The sequence below is a fragment of the Maudiozyma barnettii genome, assembly GCF_903064755.1.
Source record: "Maudiozyma barnettii strain CLIB 1767 genome assembly, contig: KABA2_10, whole genome shotgun sequence".
Taxonomy (NCBI): Eukaryota; Fungi; Ascomycota; class Saccharomycetes; order Saccharomycetales; family Saccharomycetaceae; genus Maudiozyma; species Maudiozyma barnettii.
The window spans coordinates 295,340-322,185 of NW_024545247.1; the positions used below are offsets into that span (position 1 = coordinate 295,340).

The 26,846-nt window shown below is 32.2% G+C and overlaps 10 protein-coding genes and 1 non-coding gene across 11 annotated transcripts; 4 read left to right on the forward strand and 7 right to left on the reverse strand.

Annotated features, from left to right (window-relative positions):
* Positions 1–2,319: 2,319 nt before the first annotated feature.
* KABA2_10S02926 (uncharacterized protein) lies at positions 2,320–4,761 on the reverse strand (the record flags this gene model as incomplete). The annotated part of the gene is made up of 1 exon (XM_041552510.1): positions 2,320–4,761. The coding sequence occupies one exon, from the start codon at positions 4,759–4,761 to the stop codon at positions 2,320–2,322; it is 2,442 nt and encodes an 813-aa protein (XP_041408444.1).
* A 1,019-nt stretch (positions 4,762–5,780) lies between these two features.
* KABA2_10S02948 (uncharacterized protein) lies at positions 5,781–6,797 on the reverse strand (the record flags this gene model as incomplete). The annotated part of the gene is made up of 1 exon (XM_041552511.1): positions 5,781–6,797. One exon carries the CDS (start codon positions 6,795–6,797, stop codon positions 5,781–5,783), a length of 1,017 nt encoding a protein of 338 aa, XP_041408445.1.
* A 753-nt stretch (positions 6,798–7,550) lies between these two features.
* On the forward strand, positions 7,551–8,018 carry INO4 (Ino4p; the record flags this gene model as incomplete). The annotated part of the gene is made up of 1 exon (XM_041552512.1): positions 7,551–8,018. One exon carries the CDS (start codon positions 7,551–7,553, stop codon positions 8,016–8,018), a length of 468 nt encoding a protein of 155 aa, XP_041408446.1.
* A 774-nt stretch (positions 8,019–8,792) lies between these two features.
* On the reverse strand, positions 8,793–8,866 carry KABA2_10S02992. Its single transcript has one exon. It is a non-coding gene; the product is annotated as a tRNA-Asn (tRNA).
* Positions 8,867–11,695: 2,829 nt separating this feature from the next.
* On the forward strand, positions 11,696–13,696 carry ITR2 (myo-inositol transporter ITR2; the record flags this gene model as incomplete). Its single annotated transcript, XM_041552513.1, has 1 exon — positions 11,696–13,696. One exon carries the CDS (start codon positions 11,696–11,698, stop codon positions 13,694–13,696), a length of 2,001 nt encoding a protein of 666 aa, XP_041408447.1.
* A 136-nt stretch (positions 13,697–13,832) lies between these two features.
* Positions 13,833–14,522, reverse strand: TPT1 (tRNA 2'-phosphotransferase; the record flags this gene model as incomplete). Its single annotated transcript, XM_041552514.1, has 1 exon — positions 13,833–14,522. One exon carries the CDS (start codon positions 14,520–14,522, stop codon positions 13,833–13,835), a length of 690 nt encoding a protein of 229 aa, XP_041408448.1.
* Positions 14,523–14,629: 107 nt separating this feature from the next.
* On the reverse strand, positions 14,630–15,445 carry IZH4 (Izh4p; the record flags this gene model as incomplete). The annotated part of the gene is made up of 1 exon (XM_041552515.1): positions 14,630–15,445. The coding sequence occupies one exon, from the start codon at positions 15,443–15,445 to the stop codon at positions 14,630–14,632; it is 816 nt and encodes a 271-aa protein (XP_041408449.1).
* Positions 15,446–15,773: 328 nt separating this feature from the next.
* KABA2_10S03080 (uncharacterized protein) lies at positions 15,774–16,529 on the reverse strand (the record flags this gene model as incomplete). The annotated part of the gene is made up of 1 exon (XM_041552516.1): positions 15,774–16,529. The coding sequence occupies one exon, from the start codon at positions 16,527–16,529 to the stop codon at positions 15,774–15,776; it is 756 nt and encodes a 251-aa protein (XP_041408450.1).
* A 1,498-nt stretch (positions 16,530–18,027) lies between these two features.
* PKH2 (serine/threonine protein kinase PKH2) lies at positions 18,028–21,675 on the forward strand (the record flags this gene model as incomplete). Its single annotated transcript, XM_041552517.1, has 1 exon — positions 18,028–21,675. One exon carries the CDS (start codon positions 18,028–18,030, stop codon positions 21,673–21,675), a length of 3,648 nt encoding a protein of 1,215 aa, XP_041408451.1.
* A 112-nt stretch (positions 21,676–21,787) lies between these two features.
* SDD3 (Sdd3p) lies at positions 21,788–24,886 on the reverse strand (the record flags this gene model as incomplete). Its single annotated transcript, XM_041552518.1, has 1 exon — positions 21,788–24,886. The coding sequence occupies one exon, from the start codon at positions 24,884–24,886 to the stop codon at positions 21,788–21,790; it is 3,099 nt and encodes a 1,032-aa protein (XP_041408452.1).
* A 1,330-nt stretch (positions 24,887–26,216) lies between these two features.
* KABA2_10S03146 (3,4-dihydroxy-2-butanone-4-phosphate synthase) lies at positions 26,217–26,846 on the forward strand (the record flags this gene model as incomplete). Its single annotated transcript, XM_041552519.1, has 1 exon — positions 26,217–26,846. One exon carries the CDS (start codon positions 26,217–26,219, stop codon positions 26,844–26,846), a length of 630 nt encoding a protein of 209 aa, XP_041408453.1.

The window sequence follows — 26,846 nt, forward strand, 5'->3', positions numbered from 1 at the left end:
GAAGCTCTTAATATAATATATATAAAATATTAAATGTTCTTTAATATGTAACTTATATATATTATATATTATAAAGAGACCGATCGATTATCGTATTCTAAAATGTCCGAATTAAACCAATCAAAAGTTGAAGAGACTAATAGAATGGAAAACTCTATCTCAGATTCTCTACAATTGTTTCCATAATTTACTTTATATATTTTTATATAACATATAAAAAACCAGACGACCATAAGTTGATTTTGTAATATAATAAAATTTGTTCAGTTAAATAGAAGATGTCTAATATTCACTTTTCCCATCGGAAATAAGGGGAAAGGGCACTAGTGTACACCTCTCATATGCTTACACTACATTATGTTATAATTTTAATTTGTTCTCTAGATACTGAGAGAAAAAATATTAAATCGAAAATTTCTCAACTATGCTATAAAAAGGTATAAGTTGAAATTAGCTTAAAATAATTATAAGTGAATGACTACATTATCGTTGGAAATTGGGAGGCATCAATTAATTTAAAGTCCTTAATTGAATAATACCTCTTCAAAGATTCCAATACGTCAAAAGATTAATGGAAATCGATACACAAAAAGATCAGAATAAAAAATTATATAAATATGAGAAATCTGACCTTAAGTTTTAAGTTAGATTCCATTCTTTATAAAATTAAAAAGAAATAACTAACCGACAACATTTGTTCTACTTTAATAAATTACACTTAAGCTGCAATAAGTTCTCTTACCGAAACCTCAAGAACAACGAATACATAGTGATTTAACTCTGCCATTGATACTTCAACATAGACACCACTACCTTCAGAAAATAACTTACATATTAGTATTTTAGTGAATTAATTTGTTTTCTCATACTTGTCATTGGAATTGAATTATATAGCAGATCGTAACTATTTATTAAAAAAATAACTTCCCCGAATATCCTATAACAAAATTACTGTCTAAACAGGTCTTCAAAGTGATTCAAGTTCCTCAAATCTTTGTTCCCTTGAAAACTGTTGGAATCTATTACCTGTCGTAATTTTCATTATTATCTTCACAGTTTTAATGAATATAATATATTTTGAGCAATTTGAATGTTGTGACCAACCTTAGTTTTATTCTTAACATAAAACTATTGGGGGTAGAATAAGAAACGATAGAGGTAATGTTTATTCTTTTGAGACAACTAATGAAACCATACATGAATAAGTGAAGTTATAACTTTTTGTATAGCTTTCACTCAAATATAGATGTATCTGGTACAGAGTATTCAGCTCTAGGAATCCCTTCAAGTCTAATGTGTTTTAATTTAGACACCCCAATATATGATAATTGATGCCCCATCTTATGCTATATAATACTTAATTATTACTATTTTTCAATAATGACTTAATATAAATCATAATAAGTTAGGAAAACTTTAGAAGTATACTATGTCTCAGATGATCTATTATTGAATCCATCTGTATGAATTCATTTGAATTTAATAATCGAAATGTTTCATATTATATCTTTATAAATAAGTATCTCCTGATAACTAACTAAGTATCATATATATACATATATTTATGTTTTCTTTCCGACAAACTGTTATAACTGTTTCCTAAAATAATCTTACTACTGTATGTCAAAATATGTTTAAAACCTATTATGTATTTTATGACAAAAAAACCTAGAATATATTAATAACGAAGATTTGAATTGAAAATAAGTTTCTCCAATATCCAAATCTTCAATTAAAAACTCTTATATCCACTAATAATATTTTGATTTAAATTATATAATAATACTAGTTGCATTAAGAATTTATTATGAGTTTTAGGTCATTTCTTCATATTATTGCAAATATTTCATGAATATGTTTAGGTCCAGACACTTTGTTACGAAATGCACATCTCATTCCTGTATTGCAAAAACCAATCTCAATCAGGTAATTTTTATGAATTGGATTTACCTTCTTTGACTTGGTAAACCTTTTCATGTTTAATTTTTTTTAAATTGATTTTGCTACATTTCTATTCAGCTTTGGTTCTTACAGAAAGTAATAAGTCACCAAAATGATATTTCTTAAACCACTTCAATAAGTAGTAAAATATTAAGTTTTGATATATAATATAATTAAAAACTTATAGATAATTTATTACTGGAAACTCTGAAGGTTAAGATTACTTTGATGGAATATAGGAAATTTATTAAGTTATTTAGAAATAAAGACGAAACGTATATCTAATTATAATAATTCATCAAATGCTGTATACATACATAAAGTCTTCGAATTTTATAGTACAAATTAAAACGTAATTATAGCTTTAACTGAAGACCTCTAAATTAGTCCAACAAATGAGACAACAGCAGCAGCTAATGTCAATATACCTTGGAAAGATAAACGATCTGCAGTATTTTCATTAATAACTACGCTGTATAAAGATGATGATGATGATGATGATGCTTGAGATGGAATACCAGTGGTAACTTGTAAAACAGCTGGAATAGATATGGAGGAAACATGGGAAATCTCAGACACATCGTTAGAAGACATCGTAGAAGATTTGGTAGAAGACTTGGTAGAAGAAGCAGCTTGAGAAGTGACTTGAACTTCAGTTGTGACCTTAGCACCAGAAGAAATACCAGCAGAGGCCATAGCATCCATCTCCTCACATTCTGTACATACTTCTGTAGTTGTAGTCCAGGATGATACAGTTGTATATTTGTGTGTATCAGATTCGGTTGCTTCATCTCCTTCACATGATACAGTTGTAACAACTTCTGTAAACCCACCTTCACATTCCTGACATTCTTTTGTTATAGTGGTGTAAGTAACGGTTGGGGAAGCAGTGCTTTGTTCACATTCATGACATGTGATTGTGGTGGAAGTTTCGAAATGGATTGTACTCAATTCCCCAGAGTTCATGGTAGATAGAATGGTTGTGTAATCGGCACTGTCTGTAGTGGTAGTAGTAGTAGTAGTAGAGCTATTGCTTACTGTAGATGATATATTTGTAGTGTTTTTAATGTCATCCTTGGTAGAACCATCCCAACAGTAATTAGTGAAACATTGTTGACATTCTTCTGGCCACTCCAAACCAAGCTTTTCTTGTTTACGTCTCATCACAGCACAACCAACACAACCTAGGAAATCTGGATCTTCAGTGAAATTACCCATGGTGGCAGATTCGAACCCATTTCTAATTAAATCTAAACGTTCTTCGGCAGTGAATGATAATTGAAGAGTACTAATATTAGAGGCAAATGAGTGGGCAACGTTAGGTAGATATACCATCAATGGGGGGACATAACTTAGATCTGTCAAGTTAGAGGCGTCACAACCAAAGAAAACTGGTTTCTTATTTAGACCTAACTCAACAAAACTTTCAATATCTGGAACATATGGGAAGGCATCGAACTTACCTGCTTCAGTGAATTGACGTTCGTAGGTGTAAACAAGAGAATCACCGTTAGGGAATAGATCATCAGCATCTGCAGTTTGATCTAACGCAAACACAACATCGACGCCACGCTCTTCCTTCATAACTGGAATAAATGGAATGACTTGACCATCAATACCACCATCAACTAACAATAATTTATCTTCTGTGACAAATGTAGTATCTGAACCTGATTCATAATTAGTGGTACCTTTGAATGGATTTGGAGAGTAAATAGCAAGTGTACGGTCTGAATTACTACTGGAGTTGCCTAAGAACAATGTAGCTAATTGATCAATGACAGCGTTGTAATAAGCAGAGTTAGCTTGCTCAACATATTCAATCAAATTGGTACAGGTACCAATCAAAAAGTTGACGTTATCGAACCCTTCGACACATTGCCCTGGAGTAACAGGGGAACCATTTGAAACTTCAGTACCTAGATATTTGATTTCAGCAAAACTCTTAATGGATGGTTCCCATGAACCAAAATCATATGGGGTAACTTCGATAGTAGGAGAACTGAAATCAACACCCACAGCGCCTGGTAATTGAGCCTTACCCAATTGAATTAAATATGGCATTTCAGCGTTTTGGAAGACATCTGTCTCTTGAATAGTTGACCATGTGTAACCTACACCACCTTCTGGGAGAGATGGGAAGAAGTAATAAGAGAATGCTAAACCCCACACGTCAGCCAATGAAGTTGGGAAACCAGCAGCTGCTTTTTCATTAAGAGCTCCGGATATATTTTCGAATCTTTGATTAGTAAATGCGGTGTCAGTACCACCTGGACTTAAAGCAGATTGTTCAATATCCCAAATAGAGCCATCGTTGTCACCCATTTGGTTAATGATATCTTGAACAGATGTCCAATTGTTGAAAACAACAGTACTGGTAAACCAGGAACCACCAGAAATAGCAGCTAAGTATGTAGTCCCCTGTAATAAACCACCTAAACCATGGTCGTTTGCACCGTCTGTTCTGTCATCCATAGCTGCGACCATACCGGCATCACCGAAAGTAGCACGATAACCACCTCCAGAAGCAGCAATGGCAACTCTAGGAACATTCGAAGATTCACTAAATAATGAATTTAGAATAGACTTGTCACCAAAGTTGGAAGTAGCACGGGTTAAGAACGTCTTCAGAGCAGCTTGAGTGACGGCATCTCTCTTAGCTACCCAACTGGATTCTGAATCTGATAGACCGTCAGCGGCTCTAATAATATTTAGATCATCAGCACAGTCAACAGTAGCTGGAGCATAACTGTTGGTTGGGGACCATGCATGAGCAATGCTCAAAATCGAAGAAGATAACAATACAGCCTTTAGTTGCATGCTTGATGAAGCTCAGTCGTTTTCTATATTAGATTTGTTAAAATCTGTTCAAACCTTAAGAAGAAGTAACAATAACAATGTAAAGATCCGATCATTTGGAACAAAAAAGAGTTCGAAAATGCTAGAGGGACTTATATATACTTCCATGTTCCATAATTTGTAAAGAAACTCAATAATGCTCAAAGCTCTATTTATCAACCATTATGTTCCAAACAGTAAACGATTCTCCAAATATGGTCATGACTTTTCCTTTAATCAAAGTTAAATTCCCAATTAGTACAGAGAGAACGTTAATATATCAAGTATAAACGGTTAATGGAACACCTTGCGGGGTGTATGAACTCTTATCGTTTGATCTATGTCAATTAAGTAGTTTATCTGCCGTTTATTGATGGGACCTGTATAGGAATTGAATCATGCCAAGACTCATCGCTCAACTGTCTTGAAATGAAAAAATCGCGTTTTGCGAAGAAAATGTTGTACAGGAACGAAGGTGACACGACTCCATGAGAAAATAAAAAGATCAGCACTGAAAATATATAAAGATGAATTTTTAGAGAAAGTTGAACAATTTGTTGCATTCCTCAAGATCTATGATCAGCGCGCCAGAACTATTACACGGGTTTTCATTGTTCTCGGTTACAGTTGTGGGAGTAATACTATCTACTACACGAATGTATATTATGTATAACTAATGGAATCTATAGAAATATTCTGTTGACCTTATTACTTGACTCTAACCCAACACTGAAACTTCAAGTCTTGGCAAACAAACCTTTGTGGTGCAAGAATTTTAATAAGTAGTTCATATGGTATTCGTACGTGGTTCAAGAGAAAACATAACTAGTAAATAAATGCTAGACAGTTTCGCGATCTGTTATTCGTTCCGGTTATTATTAATTAGGTCTTGTACCCATTTTTAATGATACTTGAAGTAAATATGTACTTGATATACTATTTTGTTTGATTTGCAAAGTGGAGAATTATGATGTTCTTAATAAATATCATCTCTCATTTAATCAAACTAATCTTTCTTGTAACACGTCCAAAGCCAATTGTCTACGTCTATCCTTAACGTCATCTGTCACCTTCTTAGCACCTCTTTGTTCTGCAATATCGTTACCTTTGTCTATGTCTGTCTCCCCAAATGATTTTATTATTCCAAATTTTTCATTTAATATGCTATATGTTTTATTAAATATTGGTCTTAATATCGGCTTAATGATATCTGGAAAGAAATAGATCAATTGGAACGTATCAGATGCATCGCCTTGAACAGAATTATAATAATCTGTGGATACACCTATTGTACTTGCAGGTAAAATTTGATAAAATCGTAAATATACCCAACATGAGAAAAAAGTAATCCATATAGAAAGTAAATTGGACAGATGACAGAAAATAAACAATTGGCTTAAAGTCATTAATGTTAAAACTAAGATAGGTAACAACTTGAACCTAAAATTCTTACTAACAAATGATGGGCTCTTAATGTTAATGATTGTTGTCTCCGGTAATAATTGTCTATATATTATTGAGAACCCAATCAACACTGTATAATTCCCATCTAGAACGGTATCTAGACTTACCCATGTTGGGATAATATAATGTGCAATAACAGTTATCAATAAGACAACCAAATTTGTTATCGAACCAATCCCTAAAATAAATTTTATCATTTCATTAGAGCTATTCCAATTACGTTCTATAAAGGAGCCTCCAATTAATAAATTAATCAAATTAACAATGAATCTCCAAGGATTTGTATCCACCAAATTCGACAAAACAATAGAATAAGGAAATTTTAAAATTTGACTTGGTACCAACTGTAATGCAGGGACATTTATGTCTCTAAACTTGACGGCAGAGGATTGATCCGGCTTACTATTGAAATATATGAAACATCTCAATCCAAATAGAGTTAGAGTGAACGCAGTGTACGCAATAGTTAGACATTTGGTAGCTATTGGGATTTTAGTCCGATCCAATATTGTATTAGGAACCGAAAAGTCAAAGAATCGGCAATGATATTCCATTTTCTAATGGTAAGGATACAATGCAAACTTCAGTTTCTCAAAACAAAACAAAAGAGAAATGAACAGCAAAACAAGTACTTTTCCAATTGACGCAAAATATATCTATTCAATATTTAATGCAGCTTTTCTTGGTTATTGTTATTACTCACCTTTGTTATCGTACTTTAAATGGTTTCTTCTTTGTATAGAATTCCTCATTTTTTTGATTGAAATAGTAATTACGAGAAGGGAGTTCGTTGGCCCTTTTTACTGCTCGTATAATGTGATATATTGTCCAAATTCAAAATATCTTTCAAAGGAAGTTTTCTTTGCTAACCACCAAAGGTTTAAACATAATATTGTAAATAAATATAATCCAAGTATAAACCCGAAATCTCATTGGATCGTCATAATTATAACAGCCCTTTTTCATAGTTAACCAATATTCTCATTAAATTTTGGTTTCTCTCTGATCAGCATTTCGAAACTCACAACGCGCCTTAATTGACATCCATCTCACCCATGTGAAAAATTATGTGGATCTTAAATTGTTTGATAATAACTTTTTTCAAAAATATTTCAATATTTACATATGTTATTAAACAAAAGAGGTACTGGTTTGGAAGTTTAAATAAGGTAATAACCTGAACAATCAGTCTTTAGGAAGTGCCACTTTTACATATATCAATAATATATCCAAGATAAATCACAATAAGTGAACTGAGGTTGATAAACATTCATTCGAAATATAAATTATACAGTTTAGCAAGAACGATGGATCAAACAAATAGTACTAATATTATGCAGGTGAATAATATAAAGAATGAAATAGAATCTGTAATGCTAGAACATAATTCTAATACTCCTACTAATAATTCTGACGTAGTGATGACACCCCCTGCACTTTTAATACCTGCGAACACAGAGAACCGTATAAAGAAGGTAAGGACTAAAAAGATGAAGAAGCTATCGGATGATCAAATTAGAATGAATCATGTAAGTTCTGAGAAGAGAAGACGGGAACTAGTAAGGGAAATATACGATGAACTTGTGACGTTAGTACCTGATCTGCAGAAAAATGAAAATAGATCAGAATTAATAATATATCTAAAGACAATAAATTATCTTTCATGGCTCTATAGGAAGAACAGAATGCTAAGAACTAAAATTATGGAAGAACATCCAAGCGAAATAAATAAAATAACTCAAAATTTGATATGGAAATTAAAGGAGAAAAATTAACAATTACCTATTAAATTTTCCAAGATTATTTTGAGAAAAATGGGTCCATATAGAATGAACAAAATGCATGCATGGAAATTACATCGTGTTCATTTAAATGTGTAACAAAATTAGACAGACCTAATACTATTTTCTATTTTAGTTATTGGTTGTGAAGATCATGCTCAGCTAAGGTAAATAAAGATAATTCTAACGAATGTTGAGTACACCACAAACTCTAAAAAAAATATATTCATAACATTTTTTTGAAAACGTGTCTGTCACAATACTTGAAAACTTGTTCTAAACCTTGTCATTATCCATTCACCATTTTGTAAATGAAATACTTTAACAATGGCAATGAATCAAAATAAAATGACCTACCTGATAGGTGAGAAAAAACAAGTTCCCAAATCTATTTGTACTATGATATAAAAAATAGAGTGCGACAGATCAATGGGTAGGGTATAAATACGATATTGCAAAAAACAACAACAAAAGAAGATATATCATGAACCTTTATAAAATATTTTTATTTCATTTTAGGTATTAAAATTAGAATAAATATACAATTGTATAAAAGAAATTACAATTGCACCTTTTATAATATAGAGCATCGAAAACTACACAATATAAATTTAGTAACTGTACTTAAAATTGAGAATTAATTTGAGGTTTCACATCAAACTCTCACATTCATCGAAGCAAGATGTATAAAGTAGATTCATTTTGACAGCTTACGGTTAGAATATTTTAAATAGTCACGTGATGTTAAAATAATATATTAAAAAATAACGACCTCGGTGAGGATTGAACTCACGATCTTGCGATTAACAGTCGCACGCCTTAACCAGCTTGGCCACGAAGTCTACTAATTGTGTTTCTGTTGTCTTGGTAATCTCAGATGATTGAAGACAAAAATATAACAGACTGTTATATTTTGATAGAAATTATGTTAGAACTGTTATAATATAGAAAGTAGCAATACTTGGTTATTACAATTTTATGTTTAGTAAGAAATTATTACTAACTGTTCAATATGATTCTAGAACATTCTTTAAGAATGATTAGTAAGCAAGTATTACTAATTGTTTCATAAGTGTCTAGAACATGTTTCTAGAATGTTTAGTAAGAATACTATCAATATTTGGTAGACTGTTTTCCTTTTCCAAAAGTATAAAAGGACCACATATTCTAACTTTATATATATACAATCTTCCTTATATAGACTTACTTTATATAACATAAAATAAATTACAAGATTATACATTTGAATATCTATAACTATGTCCGATAATTTCAACTCGAATACTAATCGTATATTCTCGATTTCAAACTTACGTTTACAGTCTGATTTTCTTTATCTTATATAAAATATATATAAAGTAAACTATGGAAACAATTATATTCATAAATGAAATATTTGTAGAGAATCTGTGACAGAAATTATGTGGAATTGAGATATCTAAAATGTCCAAATAAGAATGAAGAATTACGTAATAATTAGGTAATAATGGTTTTTACTTAATAATTCATTAGGTAATATTTTATTAAGAAAGAATTAGAGAAACAGTTTTGAGAAAATAAATAATATATAAAGACAGAGAATTCTGAACTTACATTCTGAGTTAGATTCTATTCGTTCTATAAATTATATATAATATAAAAAAAAATTACTTACAAATAAAAGAAAAGTATAACAATTATATTTTGCTTACCTAACATTAAAACTTAAGCTACACCATTCACCTCTATACCTAACACCTTTAATAATGAACGAATATAAGTCTAACCACAGTATGTCTGCTTCAGCTCATGATTCCAGATATTTTCTGTCATAAAGGTATTTCTTTACCTATTGAAATTAAGTGTTGTGCATATTACTCTTAATTTCTGACAATTTCCCTTAGAAATTGCATGATCCTTACCTATTGATGTATGTTTTCTAATGACTAAAAAGTGACACCGCCTACTAGACTATTAAAAAAAAAAAGAATTCAGGTCTGTAAATCTAGAGATGTGACGCCAATTCTTGCAAGGCAGGGTTTCAATTCGTTATATAGATATTAAATTTTGCATAGTTTAAAATTTCACATTATTCTGTTTCAGAAAATTTTAACTGATATAAGGTTATATTACTGAATTAATAACCAAAATGGTTATCCAACTAATAAGTGTCACTAAAAGAAAAATAAAGACACTAAGAGAAACTCATTGTTGTTGATATAGCGTCCACAATACCAAAAAAAAATAAAATTTAAAATTGTAGGTCAATCGCCCTTCATAATAATGGATGACAGTTCTGACTCAGTTCACCCCTGAATAATTATAGTAGAAAATGTTTCTTTACCGAAACAAGAATTGCCTGTCACACGCATATTTATCTAAACAATGTACGAACCTTTCAATAATTGGAATAAACAAAAGAAAATAAGGAAATCGTCTATTTAAATCATGAGCAGCATGTGTAATTCAATATCAGATCTATGAGCATGTACAAATACAATGATGATGATAAAAATAAAAGGTACCTTCTCTAATCCCTAATATAATTGTTTAACCAGAGAATAATATATAGTCATGCATATATAATAATTTGTGACATTTGCGAATATAAAGTCTACTATATTACGAAAAGACCAATCCAGGAACCCTAACCTTTGACATCCCAGTCCGAACCCTAATCAAACTCTTGGTAAAATCACGCAGGCATTTAATGAAAAAAGAACATCACGCAACTTTGCCAACGACCAGCCAGAGAAAAAAAAGGAGAAACTCAACAAAATCATGTGAAAATTTATAGACAGTGCAAGATCGAATTTTTTCACATGCAAAAAATCGAACAGAAAAAAAAGCTTCCTCATTTCTCTTTCTACGGAGCGACCCCTGCCTACGGACCAATTTCAACTATCCCCGGCCAGTACATTAAGCAAAAATTCCTTTCACATTTATTAGTTGTAGACGCCCCACCCGCCCCCACGCAGAAAAACTGAACTCTCTCCTTACAATAAATTTTATTTTTTCACATTCCACCATCACCGTGTACGATTGGCGCAAACAATTTTTCGCCCTCACTCACCCTCTCACAACAAAAGGACAAAAGAAAAGCAGTTGTACGACATTTTTTATATCTCAACCACCAATAATCTATTAACAGCCTCATTTACAGACACGCGAAGATCGTCAATAGAAGTCAATAGTAACGATGAATATACACTAGCAACTGCTTCACTTTCTTCGGAAAATATTTTCACACTCTCATTTTCATTGAAAAATCGATCAATCAATAAATCAAACCAATCTATTTATCCATCAATAAATAAATAAATAAAATTTCAACAGCTAATAGAATAATTGATCGATTGGATTACTTGAACGTTACTAAATTTGCTTGCTTACGTGAATGTGAAACTTTTATTTTTTAGTATTATTCTTAAAATAAGAACTCCTTTCGTGTGCTTTCAATTACATTTGAAGAAATAAGACATTTATATATATAAAGCTAACGTTACTTTTTTTTTTACTATTTTTTTATTTTATTTTATTAATCATATTTCTGAACCTGGAATATTCAATAACAGCAACAACATCAATATTATTATCCATTCTTTCGTTTTATATTTATAGTTTATCCATATTAAGGTACTAAAATATACATTTTTGCTAATTTTTTTCTTTGATCAAAAAAAGAAAAAAAGATGCACGGAAGTGATATGTCTGGTGTAGATGATATACCTGACACTAATGATCATGGTATACCTAATAATATAAATAATAATTACAATAACAATAATAATAACAACAACAACAACAACAATAATAATATTCCACAATTTAGAGACGATAATTCATTAGTTAGTAGTGAAAACCAATTCGAAGCTCATATTACTAAACCTTTTACAGTTAAAAATAAAAATAATCAAAATAATGGAAATTTGGTAGAAATTAGTACTTTATCAAATACTCCTTCATTTACTGATATTACACCATCTTCAGTCAACAGTAATAATAACACTAATAATAAAAAAATGGAAAATATTCAATATGATGAAGTTAAAATAAATTCTCACGATGATGATGAGTACGAAGGGAAAGATACAAATGATCGTATTGACAACGATAGAATCATTATCAAACCAGTGAATGACGAAGATGATACTTCTGTTATCATTACATTCAATCAAAAAATGTCTCCATTTATTATTATCTTGACATTTGTTGCATCTTTATCTGGTTTCTTATTCGGTTATGATACTGGTTATATTTCATCTGCTTTAGTCTCTATCAATAAAGACTTAGATAATAAAATACTAACATATGGTGATAAAGAAATTATTACTGCTGCTACTTCATTAGGTGCTTTGATATCAAGTATCTTTGCGGGTACTGCAGCTGATATATTTGGTAGAAAACCTTGCATTATGTTCTCAAACGTTATGTTTGTCATTGGTACAATTATTCAAATATCGGCGCATACATTTTGGCAAATGGCTGCAGGTAGATTGGTTATGGGGTTCGGTGTTGGTATCGGTTCTTTAATTTCTCCTTTATTTATCAGTGAAATTGCTCCAAAGATGGTTAGAGGTAGATTGACCGTGATTAACTCCTTATGGTTGACAGGTGGTCAATTGATTGCTTATGGTTGTGGTGCAGGGTTGAATCATGTACATAACGGTTGGAGAATCCTTGTGGGTTTATCTTTGATTCCAACTTGTTTACAATTTGTATTTTTCCTATTCTTACCAGATACTCCAAGATATTACGTTATGAAAGGTAGATATGAAGAAGCTAAAGGAGTGCTACGTAAAAGTTATATTGATACAACAGATGAAATTATTGAACAAAAGATTCATGAATTAAGAGAATTGAATAAATCGATTCCAGGTAAAAATAAAGCTGTGCAAGTATTGAATACTATCAAAGAATTACACACTGTTCCATCGAATCTAAGAGCTTTAATCATTGCTTGTGGGTTACAAGCTATTCAACAATTCACTGGTTGGAATTCGTTAATGTATTTCTCTGGTACCATTTTTGAAACTGTGGGTTTCAGTAACTCGAGTGCCGTTTCGATCATTGTCTCAGGTACTAATTTCATCTTCACTTTAATTGCATTCTTTGCAATCGATAAGATTGGTCGTCGTGTGATTCTATTGATTGGTTTACCAGGCATGACTGTTGCATTGGCCATTTGTGCTATTGCTTTCCATTTCATCGGTATCAAATTCGATGGTAATGATGCAGTGGTGTCCAATGGTGGGTTTTCATCATGGGGTATTGTTATTATTATCTTCATCATTGTATTTGCAGCATTCTATGCCCTAGGTATTGGTACTGTTCCATGGCAACAATCTGAACTATTCCCTCAAAACGTTAGAGGTATTGGTACCTCGTATGCAACTGCTACAAACTGGGCTGGTTCTCTTGTTATTGCATCTACATTTTTAACTATGTTACAAAATATTACACCAACAGGTACATTTGCATTCTTTGCCGCTTTATCATTCCTATCGGCAATTTTCTGTTATTTCTGTTATCCTGAATTATCAGGTCTAGAATTAGAAGAAGTTCAAACTATATTGACTGATGGGTTTAATATCAAGGCTTCAAAGGCTCTTGCTAAGAAGAGAAAGAGACAAGCAAGAATGGTTCAAGAACATTTGAAATATGAACCGACTCAAGAAATCATCGAGGAATAGAGTAATATTTTTAATTTATAAAATATATTTGTGTAAAATAATAATAATATCAACAACAATCAAAATAATATTAATATCAATAATTGAAAATGAAACTTCTTTTTATTATATATGCGTATAATTACAACTAGATATGTTATATTATTTCATATGGAATATTCTTATTCTTCAATAATTGAATCAATTTCGTTATATCGTCATTTTCACTCAATTGTTTCTTATTGTTTTTAATTTCAATTTTTTCAAAACATTTTAAATCGATATCATTTTCACATAGGTATACATCATTCAAGGATTTGAATAATTTTAATTGTGATAAAGTTTCGGGATCTTTTTTGAGATATATGTAAATGGTAGAATTTTTCCTCATGCCGCTCACCACATTCGTATCTTTCCCTACAATACCAATCGATAAATGTATATGATTTCTTTTCATCTTTGATAAATTCCCACTCTCCACAATCGCCAAACAATTTTTCACATTTGTGCCGTGAACTAATTTTGCTGGCAATGAATCAACGTTTGTAATTGGCATTAATATTTTATCGTCAGGTTTCAATTGAATAGAATGACCTTGAGTGGCAGCAATCATGTCGTTCTTCTCGTCAATAATAAACCGTTTCTTCTCATTATTATCAACCACTCTAATCAAATCCTGCCTAGTACATTTATGAGTTTTTAATCTGTTGTGTTGTAATATCGTATCGACCGCAATATATCCATTATTATCTATAACTAATTTTTCTTTTTCAGCACCATGGCGTAACAAGTACGATAATGCTTTAGATATTTGTATATCTCTCTTAGAATCCATCGTTTCTACCATAAACCTATAGAAGCAAACGTAGACTCCTTTTTCTAATTGCTTTTAGGTCTAAATCGTAAGTGTTAATTTTGTATATCTCACTAAATTCTTTTTTCACTGTCTTTCTTCTAGGAATCAAAATTTATTAAAGTTGGCTTATTTAAGCCGATGCGCATCATGACGAAAGAATTCAACAATACTTTAAAATGAATAAAACTTGTAATTATAATAACAGTATAATAACCTGTAATTGTAAATGATCTCGATAGACCTAATTTCTCTGGGATTCGATTAATATATAGAATACCACTAATGATATATCCAATTATTTCCATTAATAATAATGGCAAATCGATCTTGCTTTGAATCTTTTGGAGACCAAATTGCCAATATGAAACAGATAATGGCATTACAATTAATATTGTTATAAAAATTACTAAAAATAAACGATATGATTGTGTTTGATGTTTATCATCATGTAAATTAATTAAGATGACCATAATTAAATTTAACAGAAATGTCATAATCGTTAATAATTTGAAATAGAACACATTATCATAAAATCCATAATACAACAAACTAATGGCGGATGAAACTAGATAAGTTACCATACCATACAGATTAATATTTTTCCATTGTGTAGCCTTTAAGGAAGAATGTGATTTAAACATATGATAGATCCAATTAAGAAAACTTGCTTGAAATGCAGAGGCTAAATAAAGATTTAAAATAATATAATCTGTCATTGTAGTTGAATGATATTTGGGAATTAAATATAAATCCGTAAAACTTATCAATAGAAAAAAATACACAACAGCCGCTAGTGCAGTTAGGCATATCACAATTGTATCATCTGTACGTATGGTCAAACTTCTTTGTAAAGATTTTAAGTATGAGTTTGTGTATTGCGTAACACATCTATTTGTTTTTAATTCTATACTCATGATGGTGGTTATGTTTTACTTTTTCGTAGTGGTGGTTGATTATGATAATTCAAATACATTAAGAAACATATTCTTTAAAAAGGCAAGAAAGTAGGAAATTATTTCACTCCAAACTAAATACACACACATACATACATATATATACTTTTAATGTTCGATAAAAACATATTATGTTATAATACATTCTGTTGAGTTGTACATAGATTATGTATATATATACAGTTTAGTTTTTATAATAATAAGAGTGACAGGTTAAGAAATTCAACCATTTTTTTGTCTATTAAATATCCGTGCGCAAAGTGGAATGGAGAATAGTCAACAATTTCTATTAAGTGGTGATTAATGGTGAGGATGAAAATAAAATATTGAGAACATTTGTTGAATGTGTCGTTGTGGTTGTTCTTGTTGCCATTGTCCTGCCGGAACGATGAAGGTAGTCGTTCTGGGATGACAACAAGGATGAAAATGATACTGTTGATACTGTTGATGAGGATGAAGATGAGGTAGAAGTACTAGAAATAGTTCGTTTGACGGAGTATCGTATTGGAGGCTCATGATATCTCGGTACTCTTCTTAATGACAACAATCTTTCTCGTCTACTTCCAGATCTTCTACTGGTTTGCTTCTTGTGGATATGGAACCGAAACGGAGTATTTATTACTCCGTTGGTGAATTTGTTCTTGAGTCGTTTACAGATAGATTTCAGCCCTTCCTTGGATGCAGGTGCTTCCTTTCTTGTTTTACACTGTATATCAATTATTTTGTTGTTGGGTAATTGTTTTGTTGTTGTAGATTGTATGGTCATATCGACTAACTGCTCCAACAAAACTGTATCTAACGAAACGGGGAGTCTATTGAATGAATATAATAAATAACGGACAGTCGATAGAGGTACCGGTGGATATTCTTCTCTTAATAAACAAGTCTGACATCTTTGAGTATCTTGTGATAATTGAATATGTTGCTCACAGAGACAAGGTAAAAAATGATTATATTTGAGACCACGACGGAATCTATAAAACCGTTTGTTTTGAATGTAATTTGTTATTTGATGTGTGCTGAGTTGAATCCTCGAAGCTAGCATTTATTATATTTTGTTATATCGTTTTTGTAATAGTTGGTGTATTTTACTCTAGTTCAGAGTGTATTGACAATGTTCATGACGTTGTGTGACATTTATATTTAGACGTATTTATGTAAACAAAGAAATAGATTTATTTATATTGATCTACATAATTTTTTTAAATTAGTAAATATTTTTATAAAATATGGGGTAAGAAGGGTTTGACGTATATACAAATCTCCTGATAGGTATACAGAGTGGAAGTAGACACTTTCATTACTATTGGCAATGTTTATTACCCTCTCTACTTATATATATATGTGTAAATTTTTTAATTTTTATTCTTTCCGCTTGAGGACAAATTTGATAGATTTAATAAAATTTATCCATGGCGGCTAAAAAGTATAATGCTACTTAATTTCATAAAGACAAAAAACAAGACAGAATAATGTACTTTACTCTTTCAGTATTCTACTGATACTCTATATAACTTACCAAGTAACTATAGATATTTAAGAGAACCCTTTTTACTTTATATTGACTTTAAGAAACTTGTTCAATAAAGAGACTAGAGCACTTATAACGGCGCATCGAATAATTTAAATTTGATAAATCATTTATTACTTTTAAAGAACATGAATTCACAACATATATTTTTCACAAATGTTGATACTAGAGTTTAAAGTTACCTGCATTATGTAAGTATTATAATTGGCTATCATTTGTCGTATGGATATAGAAATACAATGATTTGACTCGTTAACTGAATGAACTCCTACATGCAACTGACCCCAAAGGACCAGGCTGAGTTACATACATTCTAACCACTTCGCAATATCTCGTTCAAATGGTTCAATTTCATATATATATTTAACAATTTCCTCTGTCGAGTCAATCATCGACCTTGCAATGGACCCGTCCTTTGCTCCTCTCAAAATACACTCCCAATCCTCCTCCTTCAAAGTCACAAACATTTTGGCTGAAAGATTCGGGGTGGGACCCCCGCCGTTGGTAGAAACACAAACACGCACAATATACATAAATTGGCCGACATAATTTCTAGCACGAACTCCCCTTTTTCTTTGTTAGTACAAACAGTACACCTCGGGTTGACAACAATTAGAAATTATATCTCCCTCATACGCTCTTCAGATAAATATTAATAATAAAACACTTACACTATTATTCTACAAAGTTTTCAGATACAAGAGAATCAATCAATAATTAAGGGTTAGATTGTCATAGGGTATTTATATTTGTTACCAAATCTCTCCTACTTTATATTTAATTGTTGCATGCAATTTTTTTTGGTTCTGTATTTCTCTGTATTAATATATCCCATACCCAAAACGAAACAAGAAAATAAACAAACGAACACATCGTGGAAGAATTTTCAAGAAATCTAACATTTTCATGCAGTTAAAGAGTTTGACATAATTAATATAATTCATTTCAAGTTCTTTCTTTCTTTCTTTATTCTTTTATTCTTTGTGATATATTATAACTATACATTATACACATGCCGCTGTTCAAGGATGACTTATCGCCTGACTCCAGGCCATTACTCCCTTCAGACGAAGACCAACTAAACGTCCAACTATCTAGAAATAGTCACAGAACTCAAACTGATCGTCCTAATCATCATGACATTTCATTGGGAAAAGAATTATCTATGGGCCAACGAAGCACCTCCAATAGGAATATGACTAATATGTTTTTAGCTAAATCTGAAGTATCACAATCACAGAAAGCTTTGACGGATACGAATAACTTTATAGAGATATTTAATAGAAATGAATCTGCAAATAAGGTTGCAAGGGGATCAAAAGATAACGAACACACACTGAAAGAAAATTATGCATTAGAACAAGTAGATGAAACTGTTACTAGTAACAATAATGATGACCAAATATCTCTGGGAAGTGTCGATAATGTAATGGATGATTATGTGGAAGAACCACAAAAACATGATACAAATGCATCAGAGACAAATGGTAATAATAACGATGGTCCAGAACTATCAGATGGATTAACAATGGATCAATCATCCAAGAAACGATATGATGAATGGGCTGACAGAGGTGCTGCCAAGATTGTACAAGAAATGACAAACCCTAAAACAGGGGAGAAATATAAAAAACTAATTAAGAAAGGTATAAAGGATTTCAAATTTGGTGAAATGATTGGTGATGGTGCATACTCAACTGTCATGTTGGCAACTTCAATAGACACAGGGAAAAAGTATGCTGTTAAAGTATTGAACAAGACTTATTTGATTAAGCAAAAAAAAGTAAAATATGTGAATATAGAAAAAAATGCATTACAAAGAGTTAATAATTCCAGAAGTATAATCAAATTATACTTCACATTTCAAGATGAAGCAAGTTTATATTTTCTTCTGGAATATGCCCCAAATGGGGATCTTTTATCCTTAATGAAAAAATTTGGTTCTTTAAATGAATCTGCAACTTGTTATTACTCTGCTCAAATTATTGACGCCATTGATTACCTCCACAATAATGGTATTATCCATAGAGATATTAAACCTGAAAATATCTTACTAGATAAAGATTGGAAAATTAAATTAACAGATTTTGGTACAGCAAAGATATTAGAGCAAAGTCCGACAACTAAAAAATTTGACCTATTGACTAGATCCAAATCGTTTGTTGGGACTGCGGAGTATGTTTCACCTGAATTACTCAATGATAGTTTCGTTGATTACAGATGTGATATCTGGGCATTTGGTTGCATCTTATTTCAGATGATTGCTGGTAAACCACCTTTTAAGGCAACCAATGAATATTTAACGTTCCAAAAAGTTATGAAAGTTCAATATGCTTTTACTGCGGGATTCCCCACAATTGTGCGTGATTTAGTAAAGAGGATCCTAGTTAAACAAATGAATAATAGATTGAGTATAGCGGAGATCGAAAAACATCCATTCTATAAGGATAAATCTTTCAAAGATGGTGCCATTTGGTCAGATACTGTTCCGGAGTTATCTGCATATAAAGTTAACGCAAAATCTATGCTACCAGTTCCAGATTTGAAAGATATTTATCCGAACAGAAGATTAGATATAAATTATGCAAAAAGATCAGTTTCTTCAGCCGCCATTTCAAGTACCTCAGTAGCCACATCATCATCATCAGCACCACATTCCCCACAATTACCGAGATCAAATAGTTCGTATGCAATCTCATCGCAAAAGGATACTATTCCAGAAAATTCTGATAAAAATGAACCTGTTGGTAGGAAATCAACAGATGGGAGAACCACTGCTATTTTAGAAAGCGCTAGACGCAGTGTGAGTAGCAGAAAGACTTCAAAGAGTAAACATCCTGTAAGTGGGGCTGCATTAGCAGCAAGTTTAGCTTTCAATAAGACAACAAATACGGGTACTACTGATAATGTTGTGTCTAGTACACAAGCTAGTTCTCAAAGCACCATAGGGACAGAGGAAGTAGATAAGAAATACCCTCATCCAAATATAGGCTCTCAGCATCATAGTCATACAGCTAATCACAATAATAATAAATATACAACTACCGAAGTTTCCCGTGCACCAATACCAGGTGCTAAGATAGCAAGATCAAACACTCCTAACACAAATGTCGTAACAGGCACAGATAATTTGAAACCCAATAATGATTCAGAAATATCATCTAAAAGCATAACATCTCCTATTGTCAACAAGCATTCGGCTCCTTACAAGTCCAGTCCTAAACCTAGTGAAAATTCTCTAGCGTCTGCTCAATCTATATCATACGCAACTCAAATCATTACTAAATCAGCTCATGCGAGTGTCAACAAGCTTGATATTCCATGGTCATTTTTCTTGAGAGATATTGGGGAACATATTATCCGAATTAACGAATTTAATATAGCTATAACTGATACTGGTATTTTAGAGAAACAACTTGCAAGATTTCATAAAGCTACATCTGATCCATATAATTTTAATTCTAGCACAAGATCTACATTATTGTCCCAAGTGGCTAGAAGTGGTGGTGAAATCACAGGGTTAAGAAATGGATTTCGTATACCCGAAGAAAAATATTATGAATCAAATCATATCGATTTCGATAATGTTGTGGATAATTATAAAACGATTGGTATCGATATGCAAATGTTTTTAGCTAGTGATTCACAATTGAATAATACCGATGACATAATTTCTGTTATGCCACACGAAAAAAAATCGACCTCGAACACTCAAGACACTAAATCAACCACCCAATCTAATTTTCCACAAAATACAACTGAAGAAGATACAGGTCACCTGCTATTCCCAGGTAAAGTTAAAAAATTGTTCTACCATAATCGTTTATCAACACCCCCTCAAACTACCATGATATCCATAGATCACGAACAGTTTATGAGAAGGACTGTGGTTATCACAAATTACGGTAGAATATTGACGTTTGTTAAACGTAAACTTGTCTCAGAAAAAACTGGACTAATGAATAGCCTATGCTATGATATTGACTTGTGCCAGATGGGATTAATAGTGAAGGAAATTGCATTTCAAAACCCTGCGAACAATTTAATAGTTCTACAAACGCCTTATAAATCATTTATTTTAAGTTCTATCGATGGAGGTAATCCCAAAAAACGGGAGCATTTTAATACAGTGTGGTTTAAGACACTGAAAAAGGCTTTGAAGCTGGGAACAGACCATAAAAAGCGTACACATTCTAAGCATTCTACAGGAACTCCTCATACAATACATGCATCCCCTAGTAGAGCTTCTAGTTCAATTAAAAACACCGATACATCCAACATTAAAGGAGTGACCAAACATAGTCCTAATGCATCACCAATATCATCACCGGTGCTTGGTAAACACACCATTTCCTCAAATTCACTAGGATCTAGATCAAATTCTAGTGAAAGTAAACGTTCTTCACTTTTACCAACTATCACTGATTCAAGTGGAAACAGAAAGAGTAGAATATTCAATTCATATGTTAGTTCAAGAGAAAAAGGTGGAAGAAGATCTAGTAAATTAGGTATCCCAACGAGTTCAAAGCTAGTTAACGGTTTACCAACAACATCTAGTAGCGGAATTTTAGGTCTTGGAATTTCAAATAATAACGATAAAAATAACTCAACTAATTCTAACTCATCTGGGTTATCAAAAATAAGTTTCAGATATAAGTAACGTACAATAATTAATATTATATTCTTTATTATTTAGAAAATTAACATCCAAGAGATGTCGTTTATATTTATATAAAAATATCTAGTTTTTACAACGACATAATATTTTTGAATCAGTCGTCTTCGCCTTCAGAATCCTCGTCTTCGTCCAATTCCTCAATCTCGACTTCGAACCCTTGTTGTTCTAAGAATCCATTAATAGACTCGACTTTGGTTGGATGACAGCTGACAAATACTGCACTCTTCTCCTTATCAAATAGGTTGACAAAGTATTTCTGCATCACCCGTTGTAAATCTTTGACAGTCACATCATTTAATCTTGTAAGGAATTTTTGGTTAAATTCGGGACCTCTTCTCAACAAAATATCATCTACAAATTTTGACATTGCTACTGCTACATAGCCACTCTCTACAGTAGCGATTCTATTAATAATGCTGCTAATAGCACCAAGAATTAGTTGCTCCTCAAATTTAACAGTACCATTGGCATACCCTTCCACAATTTGCTTCCCTGTTTCATAACATTTGATGATATCAGATCCTCTGTAAATGTTAAATCCCCAACAATTAATCTGGACCATTTTCACCATATTGGCACCGTAAGCAAGTCCTGACCCACGAATTCCTTTCCAAAATGGTCCCTCCACACATTGTAAGTACTCAGAAGCCAGAGAAACAACAGCATAGTCAGGATGATCAAAGTTCAAATTAAATGGCACAGAGGTAATGATATTCATGTAGGATGATTCAGAAGCTGGTGTAGATATGACAAAAGATTTCCCACCTGGAGAACGACATAATTCTGTAATTGTATCAAGTGATCTTGGGATACTTGGCACTTTATTTAGCAATCCATGACCTTGAGGTGAACCCTTCTGTATGCAATCAACCAAAGTTGTCCATGGGGCAAATAACTTTGAACCAATCGTATTCATGTCACCTAACACTATGATTTGGAATTTATCCAGTTTCTGAACTAATTGGACCCTTAATGATTCCAATTTTGGTAAAACATCTTTTTCGAAATGACCATCTTCAATGGTATTTAATATTTGTTCCAGTGTTTCCTCCACGAACAAAGGGTCAACAGATTTCTTGACACTTCTATCTGAGTACAACTTTCTATTCATCAAAGAGTCCAACATAATATCACCTTCTCTTTTCAACTCAACAATAGAGTTAACATAATTTTCTAGTAGAATGCTTACACGATTTTCATCGAATACCATATCAAAAAGACAATGTTTAATCCATGCAACAGCCTCCTCGTATTTGTCGACTTTGCATCTCAATCTAAAATCAATTAGATCTGAAGCTGTACCCTGAACCCCAAGAGATATATGATAATCAACTGTATCTGTTTTCAATTGCGTAACTACATCTTCATATGATAGCAGTTTATTTGGGATAACATCACTATCATTCATGGGCATAGAAAATAATTCATTAAAAATATGATACAATGGTAAAAGCGATTGATCTTCAATTAAGGTAGAATCTAATACACAGTGGAATTCGATAAATTGAGATGGGAAATGCTGAGCATATACATATAGAGGAAAATCTTTAGGTTTATTTTTGAATACAGACTCATTCCAACTAGTATAATTACCTGATGATTTATTCATTACCTCAACTGTTTCAGTGCTGATGAAATCGACACTTTGAGCTGGATTTTCTATATGAAACTTTGATAAGAGTGATTCAGGGATAGTCTTTTCATTCTTCAACGATGCTTTCTTCAGATCATCTTTCATCTTGTTAATATTATCAGGAGAATTTTCAGCCTTTCTTTTGCTAATGAATTCCTTTGTAGATGTTTCATTTTTTTCATAAAGTGAAGAACTTGGCCTACCCAGAACGATCACTGGCTTATTTTTAATAAATACACGATCCAACAAATTTTGCCATTTTTCAACAGACCATTCAGCTAATGCTGTGAAGTCAGAAATGTCCTTCAAACTCTCAGATAGGGAAGAACCGTCCTGATTCCCATACAAGAAATCGGTAATGACAGCCTGCGATAATGCACTATCACCATTCTTTTCACATCTCAATATATATTCCCATTTATTGTTATCAACCACTTGTTTCATTCTTTCGATATCAATCTTATGTGTCTTTAGAATATATATGACCTTTTCCTTGGCTTCTTGTAATCTCTCTGTAGGGACACCATGTATACCAATATTAACGATTGATCTCATAAAATCATCAGTCCAATAATCGGCTGAGTTTGCTAAGGGGTCTTCAATTTCAACCAATTCTTTAATGAAAGGTGCTAAAGCAGATTCTGTGAAATATTCTAACAAGATGGAGACAGCTAAATCATTTTCATAATCTCTATATCTTTCACCAATCCATGCCATAAGAATTTCACTTTGACTTTCATCTAATTCAGGAAACTCTACTTCTGATTCAACGGTCTCTGTTCTTTTCTCTGGAATTTGTGATATTTCAGTATCCATAAATGGTCTCTTCACGTTACTGTTATCAATTTCTGGCAAAGTTGCATCCCATTCATTTACGATATTTAACAGTTCATCTTCTGGAACGTTACCACAAATAATTAAACATAGGTTACTTGAAGAATATAAATCATGGTGGAATTTTTTGATTTCCTCATTAGTTAAATCTCTCAAATTTTCTGTCAAACCACCTGTCTCCGATCTATAACCACTCCCCTCAGGGAATAACATTCTCTGTTTCTCCAGCATTGTTACGAACCAACTTTGTGACTCGATAGCGTCCATTTCACTATAGACAACACCTTTATCAGTAAGATCTTCTGGGTCGACATGATGAACTTCTGTTAAACAAGCTTCATCAGTCAGAGTAGGATTCAAGATATGATCCAAATATACAGGTAACAATTTCTTAAAACCCTTCCAACCAGCAGTAGTCAATGTATATACAGTTTGATCTGTAGCTGTCCATGCATTAGTTGATGACATACATAAATTACCTGCTGTGTCTAGAAACCCTTTATATGGATAGTTCTTTGAACCCATAAATATTAGATGTTCCAAGGTATGTGGCGTACCAGAATCAGTAGGACATTCTGTAGCAACAGCGAAGTAACCTTGTACTAAAGGAGAAGATTTGTGGTTTATATGAACCAATTGTAATTTAGTCCTTGGAGATATATATTTTGTAATGTGGTATTGTGGAGCGTAGTCCAATTTAAAAGAAGTTAATCGCTTAAATTCCATATTTAATACTTGTATAGTTGGCCAGTTGTTACTTTACTTAATTGAGGTCTGATAATTAAATAACAGATTAAGGTAAATGCTAGTCTGAGGTTGAAATACTTTTGAAATAGAATGTGTATGTTGGCATCCCATAAATTAGAAAATGGCAAATCAGAAAAAAATTAAATAAATGAAAATAGCTCTATAGATGAGGGCGAAATTATTTGCGTTGTATAAGAAAACCATTGAAGTTTCAAAAGACAATAAGATAAGGGTAAAAATTCACCAATACAGAATTACTACAAACATCATTACATTACATTACGCCTAAACGTTCAAGAACTGGAAATAATAACTACGTATATAATAGATAGATTAGGTAATTGGGCTAAAAATCAGATATCTGTACGGTTTTCTTCCTTGGGCTACCTTACGGTAACACATCAGAAGTCTAACGTCTAAAAATTCGTAGTTTATATCATCATTTTCTAATGTCTTGTATAATTCAATACAATGTACATCGGATGTCTACTGACTATCCTAGCCTTGCTTCCCCTATCTAAAGACATCTATTCTAACAAAAAAATTGTTGTTTTAAACTATTGAAATGCCATCAACTTCCATCGCTTCTGCTTTAAATACGACAAATTTTTTTTTGAATTCGTGAAATTTTTTTCCAGCGGTGTCTGGGTTTGGAAGGCCCTAATATCAGACCCTAATACAATTATGGTTAATATTCACTGTTAGGGTTCATACATCTTCGTCTTACTGTCACGTTCTGATCGTAACAACGATGTATAAAATAGAGTTGCAACGCTGTGTATGTTGATGATATGTTGATGAATAGTTGCTTTAAATATAGTAGTAACCACTGAGTTACTGGGTTTGTGGTTTCTCATTCACTGTGATAGTAGAATTAGTCGTTAGCGGAGATAACATCGCCGGCGTTTAGCAGTCTGCTAATGGAAATAAAAATGACAGACAGAGAGACTCTCGTCGACAAATCGGACATAAGGTCTATAAATTTTTTGAAGAAGCTATCTTAAATTCCTTCCTCAGTATATTAAAATAATATCATCCACTCGCCTCCCCCACATACATTATTTTAGTACCTACAAGGTTACTACTAGGGATCCTTTTTGGTAACGATTAATTAATAGTTCATGTTGCCTTGGGAACATGAACCAAAGTCTCATTATTTCTTTGTAATAGATAGTATATAAACACTAAATAAACAATCTTTATTGTGTAAAAACTCAGTTTTCTTTATTAGCTTAATTTACTCGGAATCACTGCTGCCCTTGTCCAAACGGTCACACTTAACAAACATATTACAATCATCAATTATAAAATGTCCTTTACACCAATTGAAGATGTTATTAATCATTTTAAACAAAATAAATTTGTCATTGTTATGGATGATGACTCAAGAGAAAATGAAGGTGACTTAATCGTAGCAGCTAAAAATATTACCACTAACCAAATGGCTTTCTTAGTACGTTATTCATCAGGTTACATCTGCGCACCGATGTCCAATGAATTCGCTGATCGATTAGACCTACCTTTAATGAGAAAAAATATTAAATGTGAATCTAATGCAGATGATAGACATGGCACAGCATATACTATCACTTGCGATGTTGTCGAAGGTACTACTACTGGTATCTCAGCTCACGACAGAGCACTAACCTGTAAAGCATTAGCCAACCCAGTGAACAAACCTACGAATTTCTTAAAACCTGGTCATATTTGTCCTCTGAGAAGTGCAGAGAAAGGTCTCTTGCAGAGGAGAGGACATACTGAGGCTGCAGTGTATCTATGCCAATTAAGTGGATTACCACCGGTGGCAGCCATTGGAGAACTGGTCAAGGATGAAGATGGCTCCATGATGAGATTAAATGATTGTCAAGAGTTTAGTAAGAAACATAACATCCCATTAGTATCAATCGAAGATCTTGCAAAATATCTTTCCTCAAACTAA